This window comes from Sphaeramia orbicularis, chromosome 5, assembly GCF_902148855.1.
Source record: "Sphaeramia orbicularis chromosome 5, fSphaOr1.1, whole genome shotgun sequence".
Lineage (NCBI taxonomy): Eukaryota > Metazoa > Chordata > Actinopteri > Kurtiformes > Apogonidae > Sphaeramia > Sphaeramia orbicularis.
The window spans coordinates 5,771,890-5,797,438 of record NC_043961.1 but is presented as its reverse complement, the minus strand read 5'-3'; the positions used below and the strand labels follow the sequence as shown (position 1 = coordinate 5,797,438).

Sequence of the window (25,549 nt, the reverse complement as noted above, 5' to 3'; positions counted from 1 at the left end):
AAAAAATATACTCTTGCTCTGAACCATCCCAAAATTAATGCATTTTTAATAAAATATTGGGGGCAAAAATAGGACCCAAATATGGACATTAAATCTCCCTAGGTGTCAGTGCATTAGATGTGAAAACGTGTGTGTAAATGGTCTTCTATAGACTACAAATAAAGACACTGTGTTCAGTGTGTCGATCCTGGTGGTTTTTCTAATCCACACATGTGGGTTTTTCATCAGTCTCAGGTTTGGTGTGGAACCCATCGTGTCCACTGGTGTTACACGCAGAACCTGCTCATTTAAACGCATAGAAATCATGAATGATTCTGCAACAGCGGTCATTTTTGTGAAACACTCTTCCTTGAATAATTAGTTCAATTCCCAAAATGTACCTGCGAGAGATCGAGATATTAAAAAAAAAATAGTAATGCATAATTTTTGTCTCCTTTTGACCATGTTACATGCGGATTATTGCATAAAAATAATATAAGAATAATATAAAAATAAGTTTTATCTGTAAAATAGTTTCTCTTTTATCTCAGTAAGTATTTATTTTTTAAATTAGACTCACAGTGTTCACAAGTTCTCAGAAGTTCTTCCAAACTTGCTTCATAACATTCATCTACATCTGGTTTGAATTTTTTGCCCCTCTGTTCTGTTTTATAGAATCACCCAAATTATACTGTATTAGTCATTGTTATAATTACACATAATCTGTTTATTCTATTTTCATGTATTTTAGTTAATACCTGACAGGTTGGGCCTCTGAGTCAGTATGTGGAACTTTTAATTTAAGTCTGAACCCCAACAATTGCTTCATAGTGTGACACTAGCGTTTTCACGCCTTTACCTCTTCCCTATTGTTTGGGCTCTCTATGGGAGAGGTAAACAGCCTTGCAGTCGGGGGAAATTTCTGTTTTAGCCTCTACTAATTAAATTTTCAAGTGAACTGGCTTGCTCAAGGCAAGGCAAGTTTATTTGTAGAGCACTATTCATATACAGGGTAACTCAAAGTGCTTTACAAAGGCATTAAAAAAATCACAGAAGAAAAAAAAAAAAGCAAGACATTGAAATTACATTAAAATCAAAAAAAGGAGCAAAGACATGAAAATCATCAGAGATAAAACGTGATTTTAAAACGCATTCACAGAATAATTATATTAGAGTATTAGAATCATACACAATTCCTTTTCGAATGTGCAAATGAAGTCATGTTACATTTGCATTTACATTTATGCATTTGGAAGACGCTTTTCTCCAAAGCGACTTACAGAAGAAAAAACAAAAAACGAAAGAAAAATACAAGAATAGAATAAAAGCATAAAAAGAGCTGTACAATTAAAACAGTGTCGTACAGAAGAATAAACAGCAAAATAATAGACTACGATATAAGAATAGATTAAAAAGACAGAAAAGCAGCTGTACACTGTGGTGGAAAAATTTACTTTTTATATTTTATACTCTTCTAATATGTTATACTGTTAAGTGCATGCTGAGTCGTTGTTATGTGTGATGTTTACCACTCTGTAGCAACCCCGACTTAGGGACGAAGTTCTTACCTTGAGTTAAAACCCAAACACCTAAATGTCTGAATGTGTAGCTAGAGGATGGCGCCTGTACTTCAGATAGGATTCAAGCAAGGTTAGAGTGAAGAGGTCCTCATGACCTCTTCACGGAGCAGAGAAGGAGTAGTATGGGGTGGTACGATGTACGTAAGGAATGACATCATAGTTTGAGGGGGTTGGATTTGGTTCTATATAATCTTTAGTTTTCTCTTGTTTAATCAGACTTCATTTACAGAGGTTTGTCTGTGATTGATTTCTCAATAAATGCATTTATTATTTTAACTCTAACTTTCTCCCTTTTTCTTTGTGTGGGTTATCAGTTGAACGGTAAATTTCCACGACAACACTTAAAAACAGTGAAATAAAAATACCAAGTAAAAACAACAGAGTAGACATGATAATACATTTAAAAATGGAATGTGTGAAAGTGCTAGGACAGGAGGTGCTCTCTGATGTAGAAGTTTTGTTTTTGTTTTCTTTTTACTACCTGTTTTATTTGTAAGGACTAAGACTACTTTGTCTTGTTGCATATTCGGGAAAAAAAAAAAAAAAAAAAATTAATTAATTAATAAATAAATCATACATTGAAGTTAAAATAGTGTAAAGCAAGACATTAAAATCAAAAAAGTGCATTTAAAAGACAAAAGGGTGGGGGGGGCTGATCTGCCTTGGCGGAGGTCTGCAATCTCTAAGTGCTTTTCTAGTTTTAATCTTAAGGTACAAGTCATTTTTCCATCATCCATATTTCCTGATGCTATGTTCTGTTTTAATAATTTAATATATTGTTTCCCTATTGTTTCTGATCTTTATGGGGGGGGGGGGCATGTTTTACAAAACTCAGTGACCAGAGTAGAGCTGCAACCGATGAATCGACTCAAAGTGATCCAAAAAAATCATTCAACCACAATTCTCCTGAATCAAAGCTTTGTTTCCTTCATTTCTCTGCTGTTAAACATCGGTTCCACTGTTGTGTTTCACACGGACGCTTATTGTGACGCACAAAGTAGCTTCAATTCAGGAAAACTGCAATAGAATATTTCCCTTCAATCAATTCCAGTCGATTAATCGAATCATGAATTTTCGCATTGGCTTCAAGCACCTAGTCGATTAATTGGTTGCAGGTCTAGACCAGAGGTTTTTGTATTCATGCTGCCTCCAAAGTTGTACATGTACGAGTCTCTTCCTTAAACACGACGCTCACAACGCACAGTCCGACACCACCGGTTACATGTGCATCTGTAGCATTCCACTTGGTTATTTCTTTCATTTTTTTTCTATCAACAAAATGATTAGTGCAGCTTTAAGACCGTCCAGATGTTCCGCTCTCTTTTATTGCTCTGATTTGAGCAGAACAGTCATCTCATATGAAGTGGTGAAGGCTAATAAACTGATTTATTTCCACAGCAGAGTATCAGCATAATAAATCATCCAGCCAATTTATTGTCACTTCCGTGGCACAAAATGCATCTATAATCCAAGTTACGGGCTGTGAACATTAATAATGTTCCGTGGTGCAGTTGGTGTCCAGATGTGGTCGTACATTTTCAGGCGGTGCAGATGTGTTTGACATATGTCTGTGTGTGATGTGAGACAGGACGGTGTTTGGTCAGACAGAGTAATGATGGCTGAGCAGTGAGAGGCTGGACTAATCAGCCCAGACCAACCCCATGGGAGCTCCTGAACCACTGGAAGGATGGATGCGTCTTATTTTTGGGCTGTCTGCTGCCTAACACTCCCATTTGGTCCAGAGCAAGGTTATTGTCATTAACGAAAACTAACGAAATGACGAAAACTAGAAGTGTAAAAAACTAGGGCTGGGCAAGTTTACGCATTATTACCACGTTAACGCATTCATTAAATAATGCCGACAATTTTTTAAATCTCACGTTAACGCCGTTTTATTATTGTTCTGCCTTTCAAGCAAGTCTTAGTTGATTTATACATACGGACTCTTATTTTGAAACTCATGCTTTTATTTTGGCGCCCCACACGTCGGTGCTGTGTGCTGAGAGGAGAAAAGAGCGAACTTTCCGAGTAATGCCGACTCAAACTTTGTGTAACTCCTGCAGTTCATCGCCTGTGTGTAGCAATCATTCTGTTGTTTGCACATGCAAACGTGCCGTTAGAAACATGTTTACGACATTATTTTGGATGTGTTTATTACAGTGTTATTAACCTGTTTAAGCTAATTCATTTATGCTAGCAGTCGGAGATGGGTTGCTAATTCTTTATGCAGGCTCATGCTAAGTTTATATAAATTCACTGGTTGTGTTTAGGTAGAATATGCCAGTCTTTGAACTAACCTTTACTTTTTTACGATGTGAATGTTGTATTAGCAGTCATTTTATCTCGATGCTAACTTGAATGGGAAAATCCATAGACATGCTAAAGATTAGCACTTACAGATTAATTTAAGATTTACAACGTCTTTTTATCCAGCAACAAAGGTTCACATCAGAGATATTTGATACCATTCATTCTGACAACAACTGAACATAAAATACTCACAGGTAAACGTTTTTGGAACCATACAAACAGAGTGAAAGAAACGTGTCTGTTAGTTCATTCTTATGTCCGAACTGACTACAGGAACACCAAAAGGACAAAACATACGTTAGTGCAACTTATTCTGACCACTTCAGGGCCCCTTTTGTTTACTTTTAACAACTGAACATCACATATTATCGGGCTTATTAGTATTAGTACTTATTAGTGGGCCTAAGACTCCTGTCAATCACTCACAACTGTAAATAAACTGGTGTGGACATAAACATGTGTAAAAGTAGTGTTTTTTTACATGGACATTTTCATTTTAAATGTCTTCAGTTGATGGGGATGAGAAGGACACAGTTGTTTGGAAGCACTGCAATGTGGAATTATTTTTATCACCGGAGTACTTCCAGTCTGAAATATCACTGAATACACGCTGTTGATGCCCCCCCCCAACAACTATGCGATTAATCGCGATTAATCGTAGAAATCCACACGATTAATCGCGATTAAAATTTTTAATTGCTGCCCAGGACTAAAAAAAAACATTTTCATTAACTGAAATACATACAAACTGTAACCCTGAAATATTGCTCCAGTCTCACCGGGGCTGTGGGTAAGGCGGGTTACAATGGTATTCTTGGTGTTGATATGTTTTGCTGTCTTCCGTACTAATAATCACCAAACGGCAGGACAGTTTCAGCATGCTTTATTGTCTGCAGCTCAGGGCAACATACACTGCTCGCGCTCCACCATGGACATAACTCTCGTGTCACGCCAAAACAGGTCGTACCACAAACAATAGGCAGGAACAAAAATATTAAGAAAGGCAAGAAGAAACATAATAAAAGAATATATAATATAAACTGAGTAAATAATTAATGAAATAATATGTAAATTACAACATAAACAAATTTCAAAATAATAAACAAAAATTAATGATTTGGAAATAAAATAATATTCAAATTAAATGTTACAAAACTATAATTAAAAGAAAAAAAACATAACTAACTGAAACTGTATTGTGTGTTTACAAAACTAACTAAAACACATAAAAATTATGGATAAAATTCCCTTCGTTTTCGTCTTTGTCAACATCGGATTGATACGAAAGGGATTTATTTGGCTTTAGCAGTTTTAGCTAGCGGCACCATACGACACTTCAAGGTTCGTCACTTGTGACTGTAATGATTTTGTGTTCCAAAAGTACTAATATTTCCCAAAATATTGGTCCTATCAACTTGCCGAGATATTTAATGTGGAGATGGGACTATTCCTCAACTGTAGGAACCAAACTGGCCGGTAAAAACAGTAACATTTCTCAGAACTGTGCAGATACACACACACACACACACACACACACACACACACACAGATGCTCTGAATTATGATATAGATAAGTGTGCAAAATATTGTTGTATGTAATTATAATCAAAAGGTGGAGTTAAACAGTTGGATGGCCACAGGCAGAAGGATTTCCTGTGTTGTTCTTTGGAGGATCTAGGTGGAAATTTGTGTCTGGGTCAAGGTTATTATCGTTAATGAAAACTAATGAAATGACAAAAACTAGAATTGTAAAAACATTGCTAACTGACATAAATAAAAACTCTAATTAAAAGAAAAAAAATTAGAACTAACTGAAACTGTATTGTGTGTTTACAAAACTAACTAAAACACATAAAAGTTATGGATAAAATTCCCTTCGTTTTTGTCTTTGTCAATGTCGGATTGATACGAAAGCGATATATTTGGCTTTAGCAGTTTTAGCTAGCGGCACCATACGACACTTCACAGTCCGTCACTTGTGACTGTAAGGATTTTGTGTTCCAAAAGTACTAATATCTCCCAAAATATTGGTCCTATCGACTTGCTGAGATATTTAATGTGAAGATGGGACTATTCCTCAACTGTAGGAACCAAATTGGCCGGTAAAAACAGTAACATTTCACAGAACTGTGCAGATACACACACACACAAAGATGCTGTGAGACCTTCCAGAATTATGATATAGATAAATCTGAAAAATATTGTTGTAATTATAATTAAAAAGTTGAGTTAAACAGTTGGATGGCCACAGGCAGAAGGATTTCCTGTGTTGTTCTTTGGAGCATCTGGGTGGAAATTTGTGTCTGATTCAAGGTTATTATCATCAACAAAATGACGAAAACTAGAATTGAAAAAACATTTTCGTTAACTGAAATAAAAACTATAATTAAAAGAAAAAAACAATAACTAACTGAAACTGTATTGTGTGTTTACAAAACTAACTAAAACATATAAAAAATTATGGATAAAATTCCCTTTGTTTTCATTTTGTCATCGGATTGATACGAACGATTTATTTGGCTCTTGCAATTTTAGCTAGCGGCACCATATGATATTTAACGGTCCGTCACTTGTGTTCACTTGTGGTTTCCAGTCGTCTTCTGGTCCCCACTCTACCTGGAAACATGGAGACTAAAGTTGGGAGAAAGCAGCAGAGTCCTGTCTGGGATTTATTTGAATACGACGACAGAGAAGAAGAGAAAAGAGACGACTAAACTAAAACTAAACTAAAACTAAGCATTTAGAAGAAAACGAAAACTAATAAAAACTATCAAACCTGCTCTAAAAACTAATTAAAACTAACTGAATTAGAGAAAAAAAAGTCAAAACTAAATAAAACTAAACTAGAATGAAAAATCCAAAACTACTAGAACCTTGGTCCAGGAAAATCGCTGCCATTCTTGCAACTGTGTTGACTGGAGGATATTGACAAAATGTGTGTGTGTGTTTTTTTTCCTCCAGCTATAAATACTCGTGCTCCTTTCCATTGTTTCTCCGGTAATTTGCAGGCCACCCCAGAGTGGTAAAGCAGTCTGACCCCTCGGCCGAACCTCATGTTTGTTCCTTTGGCAAGAACGCTTCGAACATACTTGACATAACAGTGGGAAATTAAACTGCTTCCAACTTTTCCTTTTAGTGTCAGTGTGAAAAAATGAACTAAATAATGGCTAACAGTTTGTGTTTCCCCTCTGCTGAATCAGACTTTTTTCCAAACTTTTGGTTCCTCACCAGAAAACACTGAAAACTCCCTGAAGTCAGTAGAAAAAACAGATAAGAGTGCTTGATTTTAAAAAAAAATTTTTTTAATTGAGAGCAATTCTGGGTAAAAAAAAAAAAAAAAAAATAGTAGTGACTCATCCAAAGTCCTGTATTTTGACTTGTATCAGATGCTTCCAGTGGTTTTCAAATCCATAGACGCTCTTAATTTATTGTCACTTTTGGTCTATTTCATGCATTTCCACACCTCCTTTGGCTGTTTGATGACCTCTCTTAAACAGAAGGTGATGTTGATCAACTGTTGATGGTAAATCCTTAGAGATTTGTATTTGAGGATGAATTTTTAATTTCCACTGCACCAGTGGCGGCTGCTCGTCTTTCAGACAGGGGAAGCTTATTGTTGGCTTTCATCAAAAAAAATTGTCAAGTTATTTAAACATAAATTCGGCCCTCCATTCCATTAGCATTGTCTGCCCTCCTATGCACCTTGCTAGATACACTATATTGCCAAAAGTATTGTCTCCCCCATCCAAATAATCAGAATCAGGTGTTCCAATCACTTCCATGGCCACAGGTGTATAAAATCCAGCCCCTAGGCATGCAGACTGCTTTTACAAACATTTGTGACAGAATGGGTCGCTCTCAGGAGCTCAGTGAATTCCAGCGTGGAACTGTGATAGGATGCCACCTGTGCAACAAATCCAGTGGTGAAATTTCCTGGCTCCTAAATATTCCACAGTCAGCTGTCAGCTGGATTATAAGAAAGTGGAAGTGTTTGGGAATGACAGCAACTCAGCCACTAAGTGGTAGGCCACGTAAACTGACGGAGCGGGGTCAGCGGATGCTGAGGCGCAGAGTGCGAAGAGGTGGCCAACTTTCTGCAGAGTCAATGGTACAGACCTCCAAACTTTATGTGTCCTTCAGATTAGCTCCAGAACAGTGCGCAGAGCTTCATGGAATGGGTTTCCATGGCCGAGCAGCTGCATCCAAGCCATACATCACCGAGTGCAATGCAAAGCACCGGATGCAGTGGTGTAAAGCACACCGCCACTGGACTGTAGAGCAGTGGAGGAGCCTTCTCTGGAGTGACCAATCGCGCTTCTCCATCTGGCGATCTGATGGACGGGTCTGGGTTTGGCGGTCGCCAGGAGAACGATACTTGTCGGACCACATTGTGCCAAGTGTAAAGTTTGGTGGAGGGGGGATTATGGTGTGGGGTTGTTTTTCAGGAGCTGGGCTGGGCCCCTTAGTTCCAGTGAAAGGAACTGGGAATGCTTCAGCAGACCAAGACATTTTGGACAATTCCATGCTCCCAACTTTGTGGGAACAGTTTGGAGCCGGCCCCTTCCTCTTCCAACATGACTGCACCAGTGCACAAAGCAAGGTCCATTTGGACATGGATGACAGAGTCTGGTGTGGATGAACTGGACTGGCCTGCACACAGTCCTGACCTCAACCCCATAGAACACCTTTGGGATGAATTAGAGCGCAGACTGAGAGCCAGGCCTTCTGTCCAACATCAGTGTGTGACCTCACAAATGCGCTTCTGGAAGAATGGTCCAAAATTCCCATGAACACACTCCTAAACCTTGTGGACAGCCTTCCCAGAAGAGCTGAAGCTGTTAGAGCTGCAAAGGGTGGACCCACGTCATACTGAACCCATAGACTAGGAATGGGATGGACCTGAAATTCATATGTGAGTCAAGGCAGGTGAGGGAATACTTTTGGCAATATAGTGTAGCTAGTTCACTCCGACCTAGGCAACAGTATGACTGATTTAACTATCTACAAAACAATATTAAATTTGGGCAAGAAATGATTAAATTATGGAACTGAAACAAGAAAACGCTGAAATTATGTTAAATTGAAACAAGAAAGTACAATGAGTGTGTTTTATTTACAGTGCAAGAAATGAACAAGTAATTTGGTAGTGGTTTCTCTGATTTCACAGCAGAATGTGTGATGATATTAAACTGAACTGTGTCAGTGAAGGAGTAAATCTGAAAACAGCTGTCAATCAAACCAGATTCAGCCTTTCGACCGATCCTCCAATCAGCACGTGGATGCCCAGTGTCCAGCCCAGCTGAGCTCCGCCCACAGCTCCATTCACCCCCAGAGACGCCGAGTGTCTGGGGGCAGGACAACATTGTGGCATTTATCCAATTACCGTCCAGTTTAGAGTCAGTGAAAAACCAGTTCCACTCAGTCCCATTGAAGTGCATGGACACTGAGCGTCTACGGACAAATGCACTGAGCAGAGATTGAATGAGAAAACAGAGGCACGGGAATGGAGGAGAAGTGAACAACATCCAGTCTGTTGATTTGTGATAAAACTGATTCTGAACGAATTCATCTGTGAGATGAACGTGTTCCAACACATTTGGAGTCAATGAAATGTCAACACAACCGAACATATTTGACCATTTAATTTTCATAATTTTAGGGGAAGCTGAGCTTCCCTTGCAGTCTGTGAGAAATCGCTTCTGCACTGCACATGAGCAGGGCCCTGCAGATTCCAGCAGGTACTGTTTTTAGTACCACCTTTGCTGATGTTCCAAATGATCCCTAATGTAAAATTATGCAAATCATGGTTGGTTAATATAGAAATACTGTATTCACGCTGAAAGTGGAAATCTCTCATAAAAGTGAGTTTTGACCAAAAATGTGGCTGCAGATTTCATGCATCTGTGTCATTTTGGGAGTTAGTTATACCTGACATAATCTGTTGTTATGATGATGTCCTGACTGAAAAGTTCAATGAAAAACAAACACAGAAGGGACGTGTCTGTTCTCAATAATGAACGGAAACACACTGCATCTCAAAAGTTGCCTTAGCTCTTGTTGAAATCCGAAACAGATTGCTTCCAGACTCATCAATAAAACACGAATACGTCAACATCCAACTTGAGATCAAAGTCTGCGGAAAGTCGATCCTCAACAAAGAGCCCGAACTGCACAGTTATAATGTTTAACAGAATTATAAAGGACAACACGACATTTTCAGAGTAAAATAGGAGCTTTTATTTTTAACCATCTTTTCTCATCTTGACAGTTTTTTTTTTAAGATAAAGCTTATAAATTATGGACAGTGAGCTGCAGACGGTCTTCGCTTTAAATGATTGTTTACTAAGTAGAGACCGGCTGGAATGAAACCCAACGTAGAGATGTGAAATAAAAGTTTCAAAGTACAGTTCAAAGTAGGACTATTTAAGGCATTCTTGGCTCTGTGCTTCTTTTTTAAATCTTAAACGTGCACTGTGCTGTATGAGATTAGCATAGTTTAGGCTTATTGTACTTTGAGCTCAATACAATGGAGTGTACATCAAGGAAATCATGCATGCGGGGAACTGCAAAATCTGATCACAGCGCTATATTTGAAGCCATGTGGAGCTAATTCTCTGATGTAGCTGCTTTTAATTAGAGGATATAAGCTTCATGTTTCAGCAGGAAGTTCGCTGCGCAGTGCGGTGCGATGTGTGTGTAAAACAAGTGTAGTCATGACTTAGTGCTTTTGTGCATTGAACGCTATAAAAGTTATTGATTTTTTTTTTTTCTGTACATACTGGTTTTATTTACATAAATTAGCGTCATGTGCTCAAAGTTATAAAGCAAAACTTCATTGCGCAGCAGTAAGAATATGAAGAATATGCAAATGTTCTGTAGTGTATAAGCCGGGCGTGTCATAGTCATGTTAGTTCAGTTCCGCATTCAGCCCAATTTGATCTCCAGTGGGCCGTACCAGTGAAATAATAATAGTGAAAAAAGTAATATTATATTATGATCAGGTTTACATCGACAAAGTTTCCTTAAAAATCTGAATAACATGAAAAACTTGAATTATCTTAAGAAAAACAAGTGCAATTTTAACAATATTATGCCTTGGTTTATCAGTTTATCATTTACACATGTGCGTTACAATCGCACAAAACATTTAGTAACAGACAAAATATTGGTAAAATTGCATTTACTTTTCTTAAGACATTTTCATTTGTTCATATTTCTTCAGGTTATTCACATTTTTTGGAAAACTGTAGTTTGGTAATGTAAACATTTTCATGCAATTTAACTTTTTTACACCAAAAACACAAAGACCGAATTTGGGGTTGTCATTATTTATAGCTTATTATGATAATATTTTACTGGTCTGACCAACTTGAAATCTAATTAACCCTTTCATGCACAGTGGTCACTCCAGTGGACAGCTCTTCTACAGCTGTTCTCTTGTATGAATGAATTGTAACAAATTCATGGATTTTGTTGTTCTATTCGATGTTTTGTTTTGTTTTGTTTTTTTACACATATCTTTATTAAAGTTTTAAGACACTACATATCTTTTCTGACATGAATTGGTAACATTATGTAGATCTCTCCTGAGCATAAACCCCCAGAATCACAAGCCCTCTCCATAGTTTTCACACAATTTATGAGTAAATACATGTTTCTGTGCGTCAAAAATTAAACATGTGGTGTCCAGCTGGGTGGACATTTTTGCAACTTCATGAAAAATAGGTTCTTAATTTTTTTTTTTTTTTTTTTTAACGTAGTTTTGAAATTTTTTCAAAATGTATTATTTTATTTTTTATTTATTTTTCAGGAGAAAATTTTCAATTGCATTGTTTTTTTCATGCCTAAAGAGGAATAAAAACACTCAGGAAAAAATTTTCATTAAGGTTCTCATAATTCGTGCATGAAAGGGTTAAACTGAATGTGTCTGTATGTGGAACCTGAACTAAAATGATTTTGACACCAATGATTGTTAATATCTTCAGTGTAATTTTTGCATTTCACAGATTCATCCCACAGGCCAGATTGGACCCTTTGGTGGGCTGGATGTGGTCCCTGGGCCGCGTGTTTGACACCCCTGACATAAAAGTTGATATTTTTCTGTATATACTGTTTTTGTTTACATAAATTAGCTTCATGTGCTCAAAGTTATAAAGCAAAACTTCATTCCGCAGCAGTAAGAATATGAAGAATATGCAAATGTCCTGTCGTGTATAAGCTAACGAAGGTTTATTGAGTCAAAAAACAAAAGCCCTTTGTCGTTGGCTTTCCTTCAAAGGGCACTGGGAGACGTTTGGTGTGCATATGTATGTGTGTGCGTGTGCATATATATGTATGTGTGTGTGTGTGTGTGTGTGTGTGTGTTGGAGCGCTCATGCTAATGTGGATGAAAGCAGCAGGCCGAGACGGCTTTGGTTCTGACGTGAAGGCGATGAGGAGGCTGACAGACTGAGCAGCGGCAGCAGCAGTTGGTCTCATGGTGCTGCTGCTCATAGAGCGACCAGGGTCAGTGCTGCACAGCCAAAGTGGGAGGGGCCTATTCCAGCACCTAAACCACAGGTGTCAAACATGCGGCCCGGGGGCCAAATCTGGCCCACCAAAGGGTCCAGTCCGGCCCTTGGAATGAATTTGTGAAATGCAAAAATTACACTAAGATATTAACAAGGTTCTACCTTACCTTACCTTACCTTACCTTACCTTACTTACCTTACCTTACCTTACATGTTCACACAACTTTAAATCCTGATGTGCTGCAGCAACTGTAATTTCAGATGTGTTTTAAGCCTTTTTTACTCAAGATTATCATTATTATCACCTAATGGAAAAACAACAATTTGGCCAAAACTCTGTTTTTTTCTTAAGGTTGGCAAGAGGTGGTTTTTCAGGCGTAGCGCAAATGGCGTATCACGCAAAACTGCAATGGAAAGACCTTTTTCCACAACTAGAGTCACCTGAATTAAAAAAAAAACAAATGTTGACGGACGTTGAAACAAGCGAAGAAGAACAGTTTTAAAAGAAACGTGTCGTGGTATGTGTGGACACACCAGGAAACCCAATCATTTTTTAATTTAGTATGAGATAGAGGCGTAATATATAAAAATAATGAATATATCTGTAAATCAACATGATATTTACATTCATCGCAATGTTTATGGAATGACTTCTCGTGTCATCTCGCGATAATAAATATACAAATCATCGCATTTGTAATCTCATGAAAAAACCAGCATTTCGCACTTCTGTTTTTTCAACGTTTAGTAAATATCAGTAAATTTTTGTACAAATGTCCAATGGAAAAGCAAATAATGACAGGATGGATACACTGAGTTTATGTTCAGTTGGTGTCATTTTCCTCATAATAAAACCACAACTACTGGAAACACTGGTAATGTTTTTGCTTCCAGAAAACAAAGTAAAATATTTACAAAATAAATAACGGGGGAAAAATATGTAAAAATCCGACAAAAAAAGACAACAAAAAAAACAGTAAAATAAGTAACAAAATGAACAAAATCAATATAAACACCCCTAAATAATACATAACGTGCAAAAAAGTTTCAAAAATTAAGTTAAAATAGGCAGCAAAATGAACAAAAAGTCCTCAAAACAAACAAAAAAAGAACCAAATGAATTAAAAATGAACAAAAATAGTAATACCAATGGAAAAAAACACTACTGAACCAGCACTAGGTTCATGTTGGCGAGTCTAACGTTTCCCTTTATCCATTTAAACCTCAAAGCTCGCTTCCAATCAGCTGTTAATTAATTGGAAACAACAAAGTGGATTTGCTTTTTTTTTTTTTTTTTTTTTTTTTTTTTTTACTGGGTTTAAGCATCAACAGAAATATGGGAGTTTTAACAGAAATGAATTCATTCCGCTATGGGGATTTAATGGGCGCCTGGTGTTTCACGCTCATTTTCTTCAGTTGATGGCTTTGAAACGATGCCATTTTTCTTCTCTGTAAGCTGATGCCAAAATGGAGACAGTTTTGAAGAGGAGCCATTACCAGAATTTTACTTTGGTATTCTTTCAAAAAATGACTAAAAATGGCCAGTTATTAATGACGACCGATTGAATTCCCAGGGCCGTTCTTAAAGTGTCACTGTCACATTCAGTATAGAACCAGTTCTGTTCCACTGTGAAACATCCTCTGGTTTACACTGTTTACACTGCCTGGAAACATCAGAAAACCACATTATAGAAGCCCGAGTCAGCCCCCTGAAAAGCTGCTATGGTTTCACTTCTAAACTGAGACGGCATTGGTGCAATAGTTTGTATATTTTATAATGTGCTTAATTTCTGTATCTCCTTTTTACCTCCACCAGGAGGTATTGGGATCACTTTGCTTTGTGTGCGTGCCTGCGGTGTGTTTGTTTGTTGTTTGTTAGCAAGATAACACAAAAAGTTATGGACAGATTTTCATTAAATTTTCAGGAAATGTTGATACTGGCACAAGGAAGAAACGATTACATTTTGGTGGGGATCGGGTGGGGGGGCTGATCTCTCTTGGCGGAGGTCTGCGCTCTCCCCGAGTGCTTTTCTTGTAATTCTTTTTATTCTGTATGTTGTGTGCTTGTGGTTTATGGACATGTGTCTGCAATAAAGTTTATTATATTAAACTACAACAGAGTACAACATAAATCCTGGTCACGAAGAACTCACTATTAACATTATTGAAGTAAAACACATTTAACCAACAAGAAAAGCACTCAGAGAGCGCAGACCTCCGCCAAGACAGATCTGTGCCCCCCCCCCCGTGGATCACCACCAAAATTTAATAATTTCTTCCTTGTGCCAGTATCAATATTTCCTGAAAATTTCATGAAAATCCGTCCATAATTTTTTGAGTTATCTTGCTAACTAACAAACAAACACACAAAAAAACATGTAAACACACAAAGCGAAGCGATCGCAATACCTCCTGGTGGAGGTAAAGAACCCTATGTTAAAACGATAACTACTTAATACTAAAACAATTCATCCTAAAACTTCAATATCTAAAGTAAAATATATTTCAGTAGTAATGCTGTACACTACTGCGTTACATCAGAAAGTAATCTGTTACTGTAATGCATTACTTTTGTAACACATTACTCCCAACACTGGGTATTACCCACTAAAAACTGATAGCCCCTCCCCTTTGACGCCTTTATTGTGGCTCATGGCAGCTCATGTGTACGTGTGCACTGAATATTTGAGTCTGTTGCACTTCTTGTTCACACCGTACACGACGTCTGCACTTGTGAAAGCTATTTAAAAGAACAAACTGCCGCTCCCTCCAGACCAGAGGAGAAATGTTCCAATCATAAAGTCTGACTGTGTTCTGCTATTGTGAGTGAAGCTCTTTAGTCATGTGTAGAAACGTTAAAGGCGCCTCTGAGGCCGGCTGTAGTTTCCCATATGTTTCTGTCTGTCAGTGGGTCTGCGCAGAGCACACACACTGGATTTACTGCACACTCCTTTTTATTCCATCAGTCATATGTGCTGATGTATGCATACCTGCATGTCTCCAGGTATGGCGGCTGAAGACCTGGTCCAGAGCTGCTGCGCTGCGGGCCAGAGATGGGCCTCTGAAAATAAGCACTGCAACCATCTGCCTCTGATCGGCAACGATAAGCACTCGATATGCAGGTAAGTGGTACGCCATCAGGGGGGTTTAACTGGATTTAATGAAGAGAATGGGTGAGATACTTCTATTGGATAATTACTGCAGTTTCTGCAACAAAATGTGATTTAACACCTTCATTCAGTGAGTGGCTTCTTATGTGTTAACCCATAAAGACCTGTAATGGCAGAATTACTTACATCCATATACAGTACCAGGCAAAAGTTTGGACTCACCTGGTTACCTCCGCCAAGGAGGTTATGTTTTTGCCAGGGTTTGTTTGTTTGTTTGTTTGTTTGTCTGTCCGTTAGTGTGCAACATAACTCAAAAAGTTATGGACAGATTTGGATGAAATTTTCAGGGTTTGTTGGAAATGGGATAAGGAAGAAATGATTAACTTTTGGGGGTGATCCGGAAGAAATCCTGGATTCTGGATCACTTTGAAATTTTCGTTAACATTGTGGTAAATGGGGCCAAAATTTTCGTTTCCCAATATCTCGCTTAATTATTGACCAAAACTCATGAAATTTCACTCAGGAATTGACAATGGGGTCCTCTATCACATTTCAAAGGCTGATCCGGATCTGATCCAGAAGGCGGATTTTATCTCAATTTATATAAAAAATGGGGTGCCCTTACTTTTTGGCCTACTGTGCCTTTAATATTAAAGGTAGAAATTTCTGACAAGCGCCATCGTGTAGCTCAGGTCAGTTTCGCATCGGGAGTATGCCACCGGATTTCATGTAGCTTTAATACTTAAGGAGCTAGATCCAGAAGAAAACCGCCATTACGAGAAATGTGATTTTCATGAATAACTACTGAACTAATAAGGATATAATTATGAATCCAGTTGCTAATGGTATGTTTTCATGGTCAAGGAATCTTAAAATATAGGTCAAATAAATATGGGACTAATATTTATGGTGGAAATCACAATATGGGGGAATTGTGCAAATCTCATGCAATTTGACTCAGGGATTTACAATGGGGTGTTCTATCAAATGGCAAAGACTGATCCGGATCTTTCAAAAGTTATGGACAGATTTGGATGAAAATTTCAGGAAATATTGATACTGGCACAAGGAACAAATGATTAAATTTTGGTGGTGATCGGGGGGGGCACTGCTCTGCCTTGGCGGAGGTCTGCGCTCTCCGAGTGCTTCTAGTTTTTCTTTATTTTTATGACTATTTCCATTGTAAATTCTCACTGAAGGCATCAAAACTATGGATGAACACGTATGGAATTATGTATTTTAAAAAGGTGTGACAAAACTCAAAGCATATTTTATATTTTAGATTCTTCAAAATAGCCACATTTTGCTTTTATTACTGCTTTGCACATTCTTGGCATTCTCTCAATGAGCTTCATGAGGTAGTCACCTGAAATGTTTTCCAAAAGTCTGGAAGGAGTTCCAAATGATGCTGAGCACTTGTTGGCCGTCTGTGGTCCATCTCATGTCATTTAAATAAGAAGGTGAGTCCAAACTTTTGCCTGGTAGTGTATATATTCATATATATTTTCATATATTTCATATATCATATAGGCTTCTAACTCTATTTCAGATAGATTCATGTCACTGTGTATTCTAGAGCAGTTTGGACCTCTTTTGTGTTGTGTCCAGAGTAGAAGGAAAAAAACAACATTTCTCACAGGGGTCGTATCTCTAAGTTCCTGACACTAACCAAAACACTTTGGACACATCATAATTTCCTCATGGGACACAGAAGACTACATTGTGATTTGTATTTTTGGGTTCAGACCGTCTCAGTCTTTTGTCTGAGTGATATCTCTTTCTATGGAGCTCCAAATAAAGTGATTTCTTTGACACTGAACACTTGAACTGACCCTTCTTTTTTGAAGATGAATTAGTAGAGTATTATTTTTCCATAACAGACCCAAAACAGCCAGTAACAACCAAAAGCATCCATTGATATAAACTGTTTAATACCTGCTGGTGCTTAAAAAAATTACATTGTGACTGTTTTACAGCCGAAAACAAAAAACAAAAAAAAAACCTCTTTCTCCAATAATGAAACTGGGTAATGGTGAAAATCAGATAACAATTATCCAAAACACTGTCAACAAAAAGAGCCAAGACTATGACTTTGGAAAACACATTGACATTTTGTGAATGGGAGTCAGAGCCAGTAATTAAAGCATCTTGTGATAGTTAATTTATTGATATTTAGGCTCATAAAGACCCAAACAGCCACTGATGACCAAAACCATCCACTGATGTAAACTGTTTAATACCTGTTGATTCCACTAATCCTATTAATACATGTAAATTATTGGTATAAAATACAGTTCTTTATCTTTTCATGGTCATCAGATATGATGCATTTGGATGGTCAGAGGCTCTGTAGTTTACCGTGGAAACACCAAAATTTTCGACAACATTGATTCACCAGTAAAACCCATGGAGTTGGATCAATGAGAGTGGATGGACACACTGGGTTTATGTTCAATTAATGAGAGATTTTACAGAAAAAGTCATTTTTTTCTTCAGTTTTCTGTGTATGTGACCCTCAACTTTAATCAGAGCTTTAATTAACATCTATACAATCAGTAAATGACATAATAGGAAAATACCTGATTTTCACTGAGGAAAAAAAAGCTAAATACAGACGATAATATCACAATAAATGGTGTTAAATCACTTAAGAAAGGTTAAATAAAGTTTGAGTTTTCTCAGTTTTCGATATAATAACCCTCAACTTGAACCAAAAAACACCCAAACATCCAGTGTCCTACTGATCTAAACTGTTTAATACCTGTTGATCCATTAATTCTATCAATACATGTAAATAATTGGTGTAAAATGCAGTTCTTCATCTGTTCATGGCCATCAGATATGACCCATTTGGACATTCAGAGGCTCTGTAGTTACCATGGAAACACCATCATCTTCTATAACATTGATTCACCAGTAAAACCCATGGAGTTGGATCAGTGGCAGTGGATGGACACATTTGTTTCATGTTCATTTAATGATATATTGTACTGAAAAAAGTCATTTTTTTCTCATAATCCTCAACTTTAAGCTTTTTCAAACATCTACATGAACAATGAATTAAATTTAGGAAAATGCATGATTTTCAGGGGAAAAAAAGCCAAACACAGAGGATAATATTATGATAAATGATGATAAATCACTTATAGAAAGGTTAAATAGAGAGAAAAAATCATTTAGGATCTGCCACAAAAATAAGACAGGGTCTTTATGGGTTAAACAACAAAGAAAGCATTTAAAACAACCTCAAATCAGCAGAAAAAAGACAATAATGCTGTTTTTATTAAATTTTTTTTAGTACACAGCAATTCTGAAAAAAAAAAAAAAAAAAAAAAAAAAAAAAAAAAAAAATATATATATATATATATATATATATATATATATATATATATATATATATATATATATATATTAATGGCTCATCCAAAATCATGTATTTTGTTGACTTGTGTATTTATATAATGCCAGATGATTCCTATGATTTTACAAATCCGGATAATATCCTAATTTTTTTCTTGTTTTAAATGTTTTTTGGAGGTTTTGTGGTACTTGTGCATTATTGTATTATTATGTAGTATTTGTTGTATTGAAAAACCAATAGAAGGGAAAACAAATCAAGTATTCCTTGTTTATATGATTAAGATAAGATAAGATAAGATAGGCCTTTATTAGTCCCACAAAGGGAAATTCCAGGTTAACAGCAGCAAAAGTACAAAAGCACACGAGCAACAGAAGTGCCAAATCAAAATGAAGACGAATCAAAAATCAAAAAGCTACAATTTACAGTTGTGCATATGTTAATCACGCCACAGGTTGGATAGGGTCAATTAAAACCACATGGTGGTTATTATTATTATTATTATTATTATTATTATTATTATTTTGACTCCACTTTGAACACAAATTTGACCCCCTGAATGTTAGCAAAAAATAACATTTATTTGACCAAAAAATTCAAGTCTGGCAAAAAAATGTTTTATTTGAAGTCGCCAAGAAAAAATATCACAAAATGACTCGGCCACGCCCCCTCAAAAATCTAAATACATTATGCAGTTGGGAGCCATCCCCAAATCTTTTTCCACGTAGAAAAATTCAACTTGGTACTGACATAGCCCATGGTAGGACAAGTAAAAAATTTCATTATGGTCCCGGCCTAAACCCAACAGGAAGTCGGCCATATTGGGTGGAAGTGTGGACATATAAAATCCCACCCCTCATACTTTCATCATCTCCTCCTTGGTTTTTATCCAATTTGCACCAAACTTGGTGAAAATCAATAACAACTTAATATACTTGAATAAAGATTAAAGATCAATAGTCTTCAAAATGATCTGTTCTTATGTCGCCTCTTGATGGATGTTCTGTGTATGTTGTGTTTGCGTCAGCGTTGCCATGAAGCAGTGTTGCCTGAGCTCCATGAAGGAGAGTCGGTGTGAATCAGGGATGATCTCAGCCAGAGGAGGAGCTACCTGCCAGGTGGAGGAGGTGGAGGAGGAGGGACGGTGTTCAGACGACTCATACCAGGCAAGTCACCAACAACAAACAATATCCGAAAGAGAACGATGTTTGATCGTGTTTGGATTGTGCCACCACTTACATATATGTTATATTAGGCCTGTAACGGTTCACGTACCGAACCGAACCGTTTCAGTACACACCTGTTCGGTTCGGTACACAGCTGTACCGAAATGGCACAGTATGATGACAAAAAGAAAAAGGAAGGTAAGACGTTGTTTGATGCGAAACTTTAAATACGCTAAAGTTTCACACGGACATATTGAAGGACACACGCATTGGCCCGAAATACGAAATAGTAGCTGATGTAAGGTTAAAAAAAACAACAAATATGATGTGAACCTGGAAGGAAGAGACTGAAGACCCTCCACCATCAGTCCAGTCCTGTCTGGGATCAGTTCAGGTTCAGGTGAAAGACAACAATGAGGAAAGGGACTGTGATAAGACGGACGTTGTTTGGCCCCTAGGAACTACGGTAGTTCTAAAACACTGACACTAGCTCTGTCTGTCTCTCACACACGCTGTATAACAGAGGAATAGAACTCGGAGTTGGCCGCTGAAAGTTTATAAAAATAAAGATTCACTTTCGTTTCACGCCAGCGTTAGTTACGTTAGTTATGGACCAGAGGACCTCAACCCCCCCCCCCCCCCCCCCCCCGCTCCGACCAAAAAAAACAACAAACAAAACCATCCCCCAGACAAATCGCACCTTGCGCGCGCACACACACGCGCACACACACACACACAAGTACACAAAGTGTCCTAAACAGTTTGTTCTCTGTCCTAAAATAAATAATTTGGTTCATTGTGTTGTCAATGTGTCTCTTCAGTTTGTTTCAACAGAATACCAGTTTACCGTCCTGTTAATGTTGCACTTCATGCAGAATTTTTTTGTTGATATTTTTATGCAGAATGTGAACTGACAGAACTGGGATTAGGTTTTTTTTGTTTGTTCAAAACTACCTGTCAGGGAAAAGTGCAATACTAATGTTTAAAATACATTTAGTAATATTAATAATTTATTTTATTTTCTATTTGATTTATAGCAGCAGAATTATAGTATTCCTGTTTTCCTATATTCTATTGTGTCCAAAAATAGGGGGAAAAAATGTTCAAAAAGTCATAAATATATTAAAGACATTTTGTGGGGTTTTCTTTTTTCGCGTACCAAACCGAAAAAAAACTAACCATGGCTTTGAAAACCGAAACCATACCGAACCAAAAATTTTGTGTACCGTTACAGGCCTAGTTTATAATATAATTTTACAGACCAAAAAAAGCTGTGATTTGTACCAAAGATGGTAAACAAACAGCTAGTTTTGGACTTGTCGTATGTAATACACACCACCAACACCAGAAGAGCTGCTGCCTTGGTACATTTGACCTCAACCTTCAAAAGTGAAATGAAAAAGTCTTAGAAGAGAAAAAAAAACGCTACAAGTCTGAACATCGTAGACAGAGACCTTTAGCTAACGTGACCTCCATGACTTTTGGATGTGTAGTCTATATAGAGTACTTTCCCAGATACATTCACAGTTTTACCGTAAACTGTAGGCGCTTTTCCATCGACCATCATATTGCGCAAATATAACTTGCGCATAAAAATTTGCCTAATGGAAAAACGACAACCAAAACTCTTGTTTTTCAATGAAAAGTTTTTGCTCTGGCAAGAGTTGGTTTATCAGGTGTAGTGAAATTGGTATATCACACAAAACTGTAATGGAAGGACCTTTTTCCACAACTAGAGTCACGTGAACAAAAAAACCCAGGTGTTGACGGATGTTACAACAAGAGAAGAAGAAGAGTTTTAAAAGAAACATGTCGTGGTATGTGTGGACACACCAGGAAACTGAATCATTTTTTACTTTAGTACGGGATAGAGGAATAATATATAATAATAATAATAATAATGAATATATCTGTAAATAAACATGTTATTTACATTCATCGCCATGTTTATGGAATGACTTCTCGTGTCATCTCGCGATAATAAACAAATGACCGCATTTGTGGTTTAATAGAAAAACTGACATTACGCACTTCTGTTTTTTCAACATTTAGTGAATATCAGTAAAGTTTTGTGCAGATGTCCAATGGAAAAGTGACTTGTGACTTTCTTGACTTGTAAGAAAGTCAGAGAATCATTTGTGTAAATGATGCATATTTCAAACCAAATGTAACTTGTCTGTAATGGACTTTTTTCTTTTTTCAAACTAAGGTTTCATGGTGAGACTTTTGCTCTCTGTCTGTATGACGGACTCTTGGTTTAGGTTCTGGTCTTAGGTTGAAGGTGCATTGTGGATTCTCATGTCCTTATGTGTTTACGTAAAGTTTATGTTGGAGTCCGTTTTGGGCTGGACATAAAGTCTACTTTTCCAGTCCATTTAAATTAGTGACATCTTGGTAACCATCATGTTGCTGTTGTTCGGTGTTTCAGATCCACATCTTATGAAATGCATCTTTTTTTTGTGCTTATTTTATTATAATCTCTGATAAACCTTATCTATGCCAGCAGAGAGGTTTCTGTAAATGTCAGGATATTTAAGTTAATGGAAAACAGGCTGAAATATATTAAAAACTGGCACTGCCAAAATAGTTTCTGAAGGCATCTTTCAAACCTGTAAACACTTCCATATGGACGTAGGAATCGTACCTTTAGAGTCGGCTCAAATAGCAAAAGGAAACCCAGTGGTTTGGCTCCGGAGCAGCTGTTCATGTGTTCAGAACGCCAACAAACGCTTTCAGAGCAGAGGAAAAAAAAAAGGTGAAAGTCTGGATTTCTGTGCATGACAGGAGGTCTGGTCTGAGGTTTCACATGAAATGTTTTACGGAATAAACCTGGATGGCTGTTAAACCATCCTGTCTACCTCCCCTCTGCTGTTTACTAAACAGAGGAGGGTTGTAAATACACTGCAAAAATCCAAATTCTACCAAGGGTATTTTTCTCATTTCTAGTCCTAGACCTCATCACTCTTAAAATCAGACAGAATCACCTAAAGAGGAACTTTTCAGTGAGATATAAGAACTGATTTATAGACAGTAGATCTGGAAAATCCTATTACAAGTAATCTTAGCAAGATATTTTACACTTATTCCATTAACAGATTTTTTATTTATTTATTTTATTTTATTATTATTATTTTGCTTAATTTCAGATTTTTTTGCTTAATTCCAGACTTTTTTTTTTTTTTTGCTTAATTCAAGAATTTTTGTGCTTAATTCAAGAATTTTTTTTACTTAATTGAAGATTTTTTTCTTTTTTTTTCACTTAGGTCAAGATTTTTTTTTTTTGCTTAATTCAAGATGTTTTTTGCTTGATTATGTTTAGTTTTTTTTTTTTTTTTTTTTTTGCTTAATTCCAGATTTTTTTGCTTAATTCGAGAATTTTTTACTTAATTTAAGATTTTTTTTTTTTTTTTTTTTTTTGCTTAAAGTAAGATTTTTTTGCTTATTTCAAGAATTTTTTTTTTTGCTTAATTCCAGATTTTTTTTTCTGCTTAATTCAAGATTCTTTATTGCTTGATTCAAGATTTTTTTTTTTTTGCTTCATTACATTTTTGCTTAAATTAAGATTTTTTTATTTTTTTTTGTTCAATCTCATTTTTTTTTTTGCTTAACTCAAGATTTTTTTGTTTAATTAAATTTTTTCACTTAATTCAAGATTTTTTTTGCTTGATTCAAGATTTTTTTTTTTTTTTGCTTAATTCAAGATTTTTTTTATTTTTTTTTGCTTAATTCGAGATTTGTTTTGCTTAATTCAAGATTTTATTTATTTATTTATTTATTTTTGCTTAATTCATGATTTTTTTTTTTTTTTGGGGCATAGTTAAAGATTTTTTTTTTTTTTGCTTAAGTCTAGATTTCACTCACTGAAAAGTTCCCCTTTTGGTGATTCTGTCTTATTTTAAGTGTGATGTGATATTTGGACTAGAAATGAGAAAAATACACTTTGTTAGATTTAGATTTTTTCAGTGTAGAGGTCCTGACTACAGATGCTGGTGACTCCATAACTCACTCTGATGTCATGTTTTTTTCGGGGTGGGGGGGCAGGTGTGTTGCAGCTGCTGTGTCCTCGGCTTACGGGTGCGAAGTGAAGGACGGGGATGCGATGCCCATCAGTACCTGGGATACCCCTGTGGTCACATCTTCCTCACCTGCTGTGAGGAAGAGGAGGAAGGTCCGAACAGCCAGACCCCCCTGAGACCAAAGCAGAAGCCCAGACCCACGTCACTGCCCAGGAAAGGTAACGGACGAAACACTGGAAGAATAAAACCACCTGTTCCATTTCTGTCAGGTAGGAACTTTCTTTTTAGTTATTAGGAGAAAACAAAAATCAACCTGTTTTTTTTTTAATTAGGTTTATCTGTTTTGACACTGAAAAAGAAAAACACCTTGAAATTCAATTTTAATTCTTCTATTTTAAAACAACAATCAATGAACCACTAGTTTTTCTTTTGTTTCTAAAAAGAAAATCCAATTACCAACAGATTCACTGACCCTCAACACATGAATACGTCAGGAACTTCTGGGTCAGACCAAATCAGATATCAAAAATGTCAACATGAAACCCCATGTTTGGTCCATTTGATTATTTCCAATTTTAAATTTGTGCATTCAATCGAAAGAATGAAAAGCAACTTGTTTTTTTAATTTTTGATTTGTACATGAATAATGAAATAACAAGTCATTTTTTCTTTTTCCAATTGTGGATTCTCAATTGAATGTGAAAAGAACGAATGATACACGGATTCGTAAAGCTGGACACTTTTTTTTTTTTTTTTTTTTTTATTGAAATCTTTATTTCAAACATGTAGAGAGTGAAATCAAAACAAAACCAACCAACAAAATATCAGTAATGATTCATAAAAGGTTGATAAGTAAAGAAAAGAGAAAAAATAAATACATGTTTTTTTTTGTTTTTTTTTTAATAATTAATTAAATATGCTCGAAAAGGAGTAGGAAGAAGTAAAAACTTGTATAGTCCTACCCCCAATCTCTATTTCTTATGATCTCTGTATAAATAATAGCAATTATTATTTTATATGAATATCAATAAAACAACAACAACAACAATAATAATAATAATGACGACAATAGCAATAATGACAATAATGACAATAATAATAATAATAATAATAATAATAATAATAATAATAATAATAACACTGATCTTAAATCAGTGTTATGACAGAATATCTACACACATATTAACTTCTGGTCTAATTAGTATTACCTGGGGTCACTTTCCCGGACCCTTTTACAGAAGGTAAAAATTGCAATAATCTTTACTGACATTTTGTGCTAATGTTAACTAACGTATCACATTTGGACTGGACTAAATCTCTGGTACTTTTTCCTTTCGCCCTCGTACCTGTGTCAAACTAATCCAGTCCAAACAGGCTTTAGTTAATTCTTCCTGTGGCTTTGACCTCAGGATATATTTGGAACCATATCTGGCCTGAGCTAACTCTGTTTTTTGTTTTTTTTCCCTCTGATTCATGCTTATGTCGGAGGTGGGGTACGGGCCCAGTTTGATCTTTGCAAA

At 36.4% G+C, this 25,549-nt stretch overlaps 1 protein-coding gene across 1 annotated transcript in view; it reads left to right on the top strand.

Annotated features, from left to right (window-relative positions):
* The window catches only part of LOC115419473 (fibulin-2-like), a 117,524-nt gene that overhangs the window by 75,424 nt on the left and 16,551 nt on the right, over nt 1-25,549 (top strand). The window contains exons 3-5 of the mRNA XM_030134271.1: nt 15,384-15,501; nt 19,875-20,013; nt 24,055-24,247. Of these exons, the coding sequence (XP_029990131.1) occupies nt 15,384-15,501; nt 19,875-20,013; nt 24,055-24,247 (450 nt within the window). The remainder of the gene's footprint in view (nt 1-15,383; nt 15,502-19,874; nt 20,014-24,054; nt 24,248-25,549) is intronic.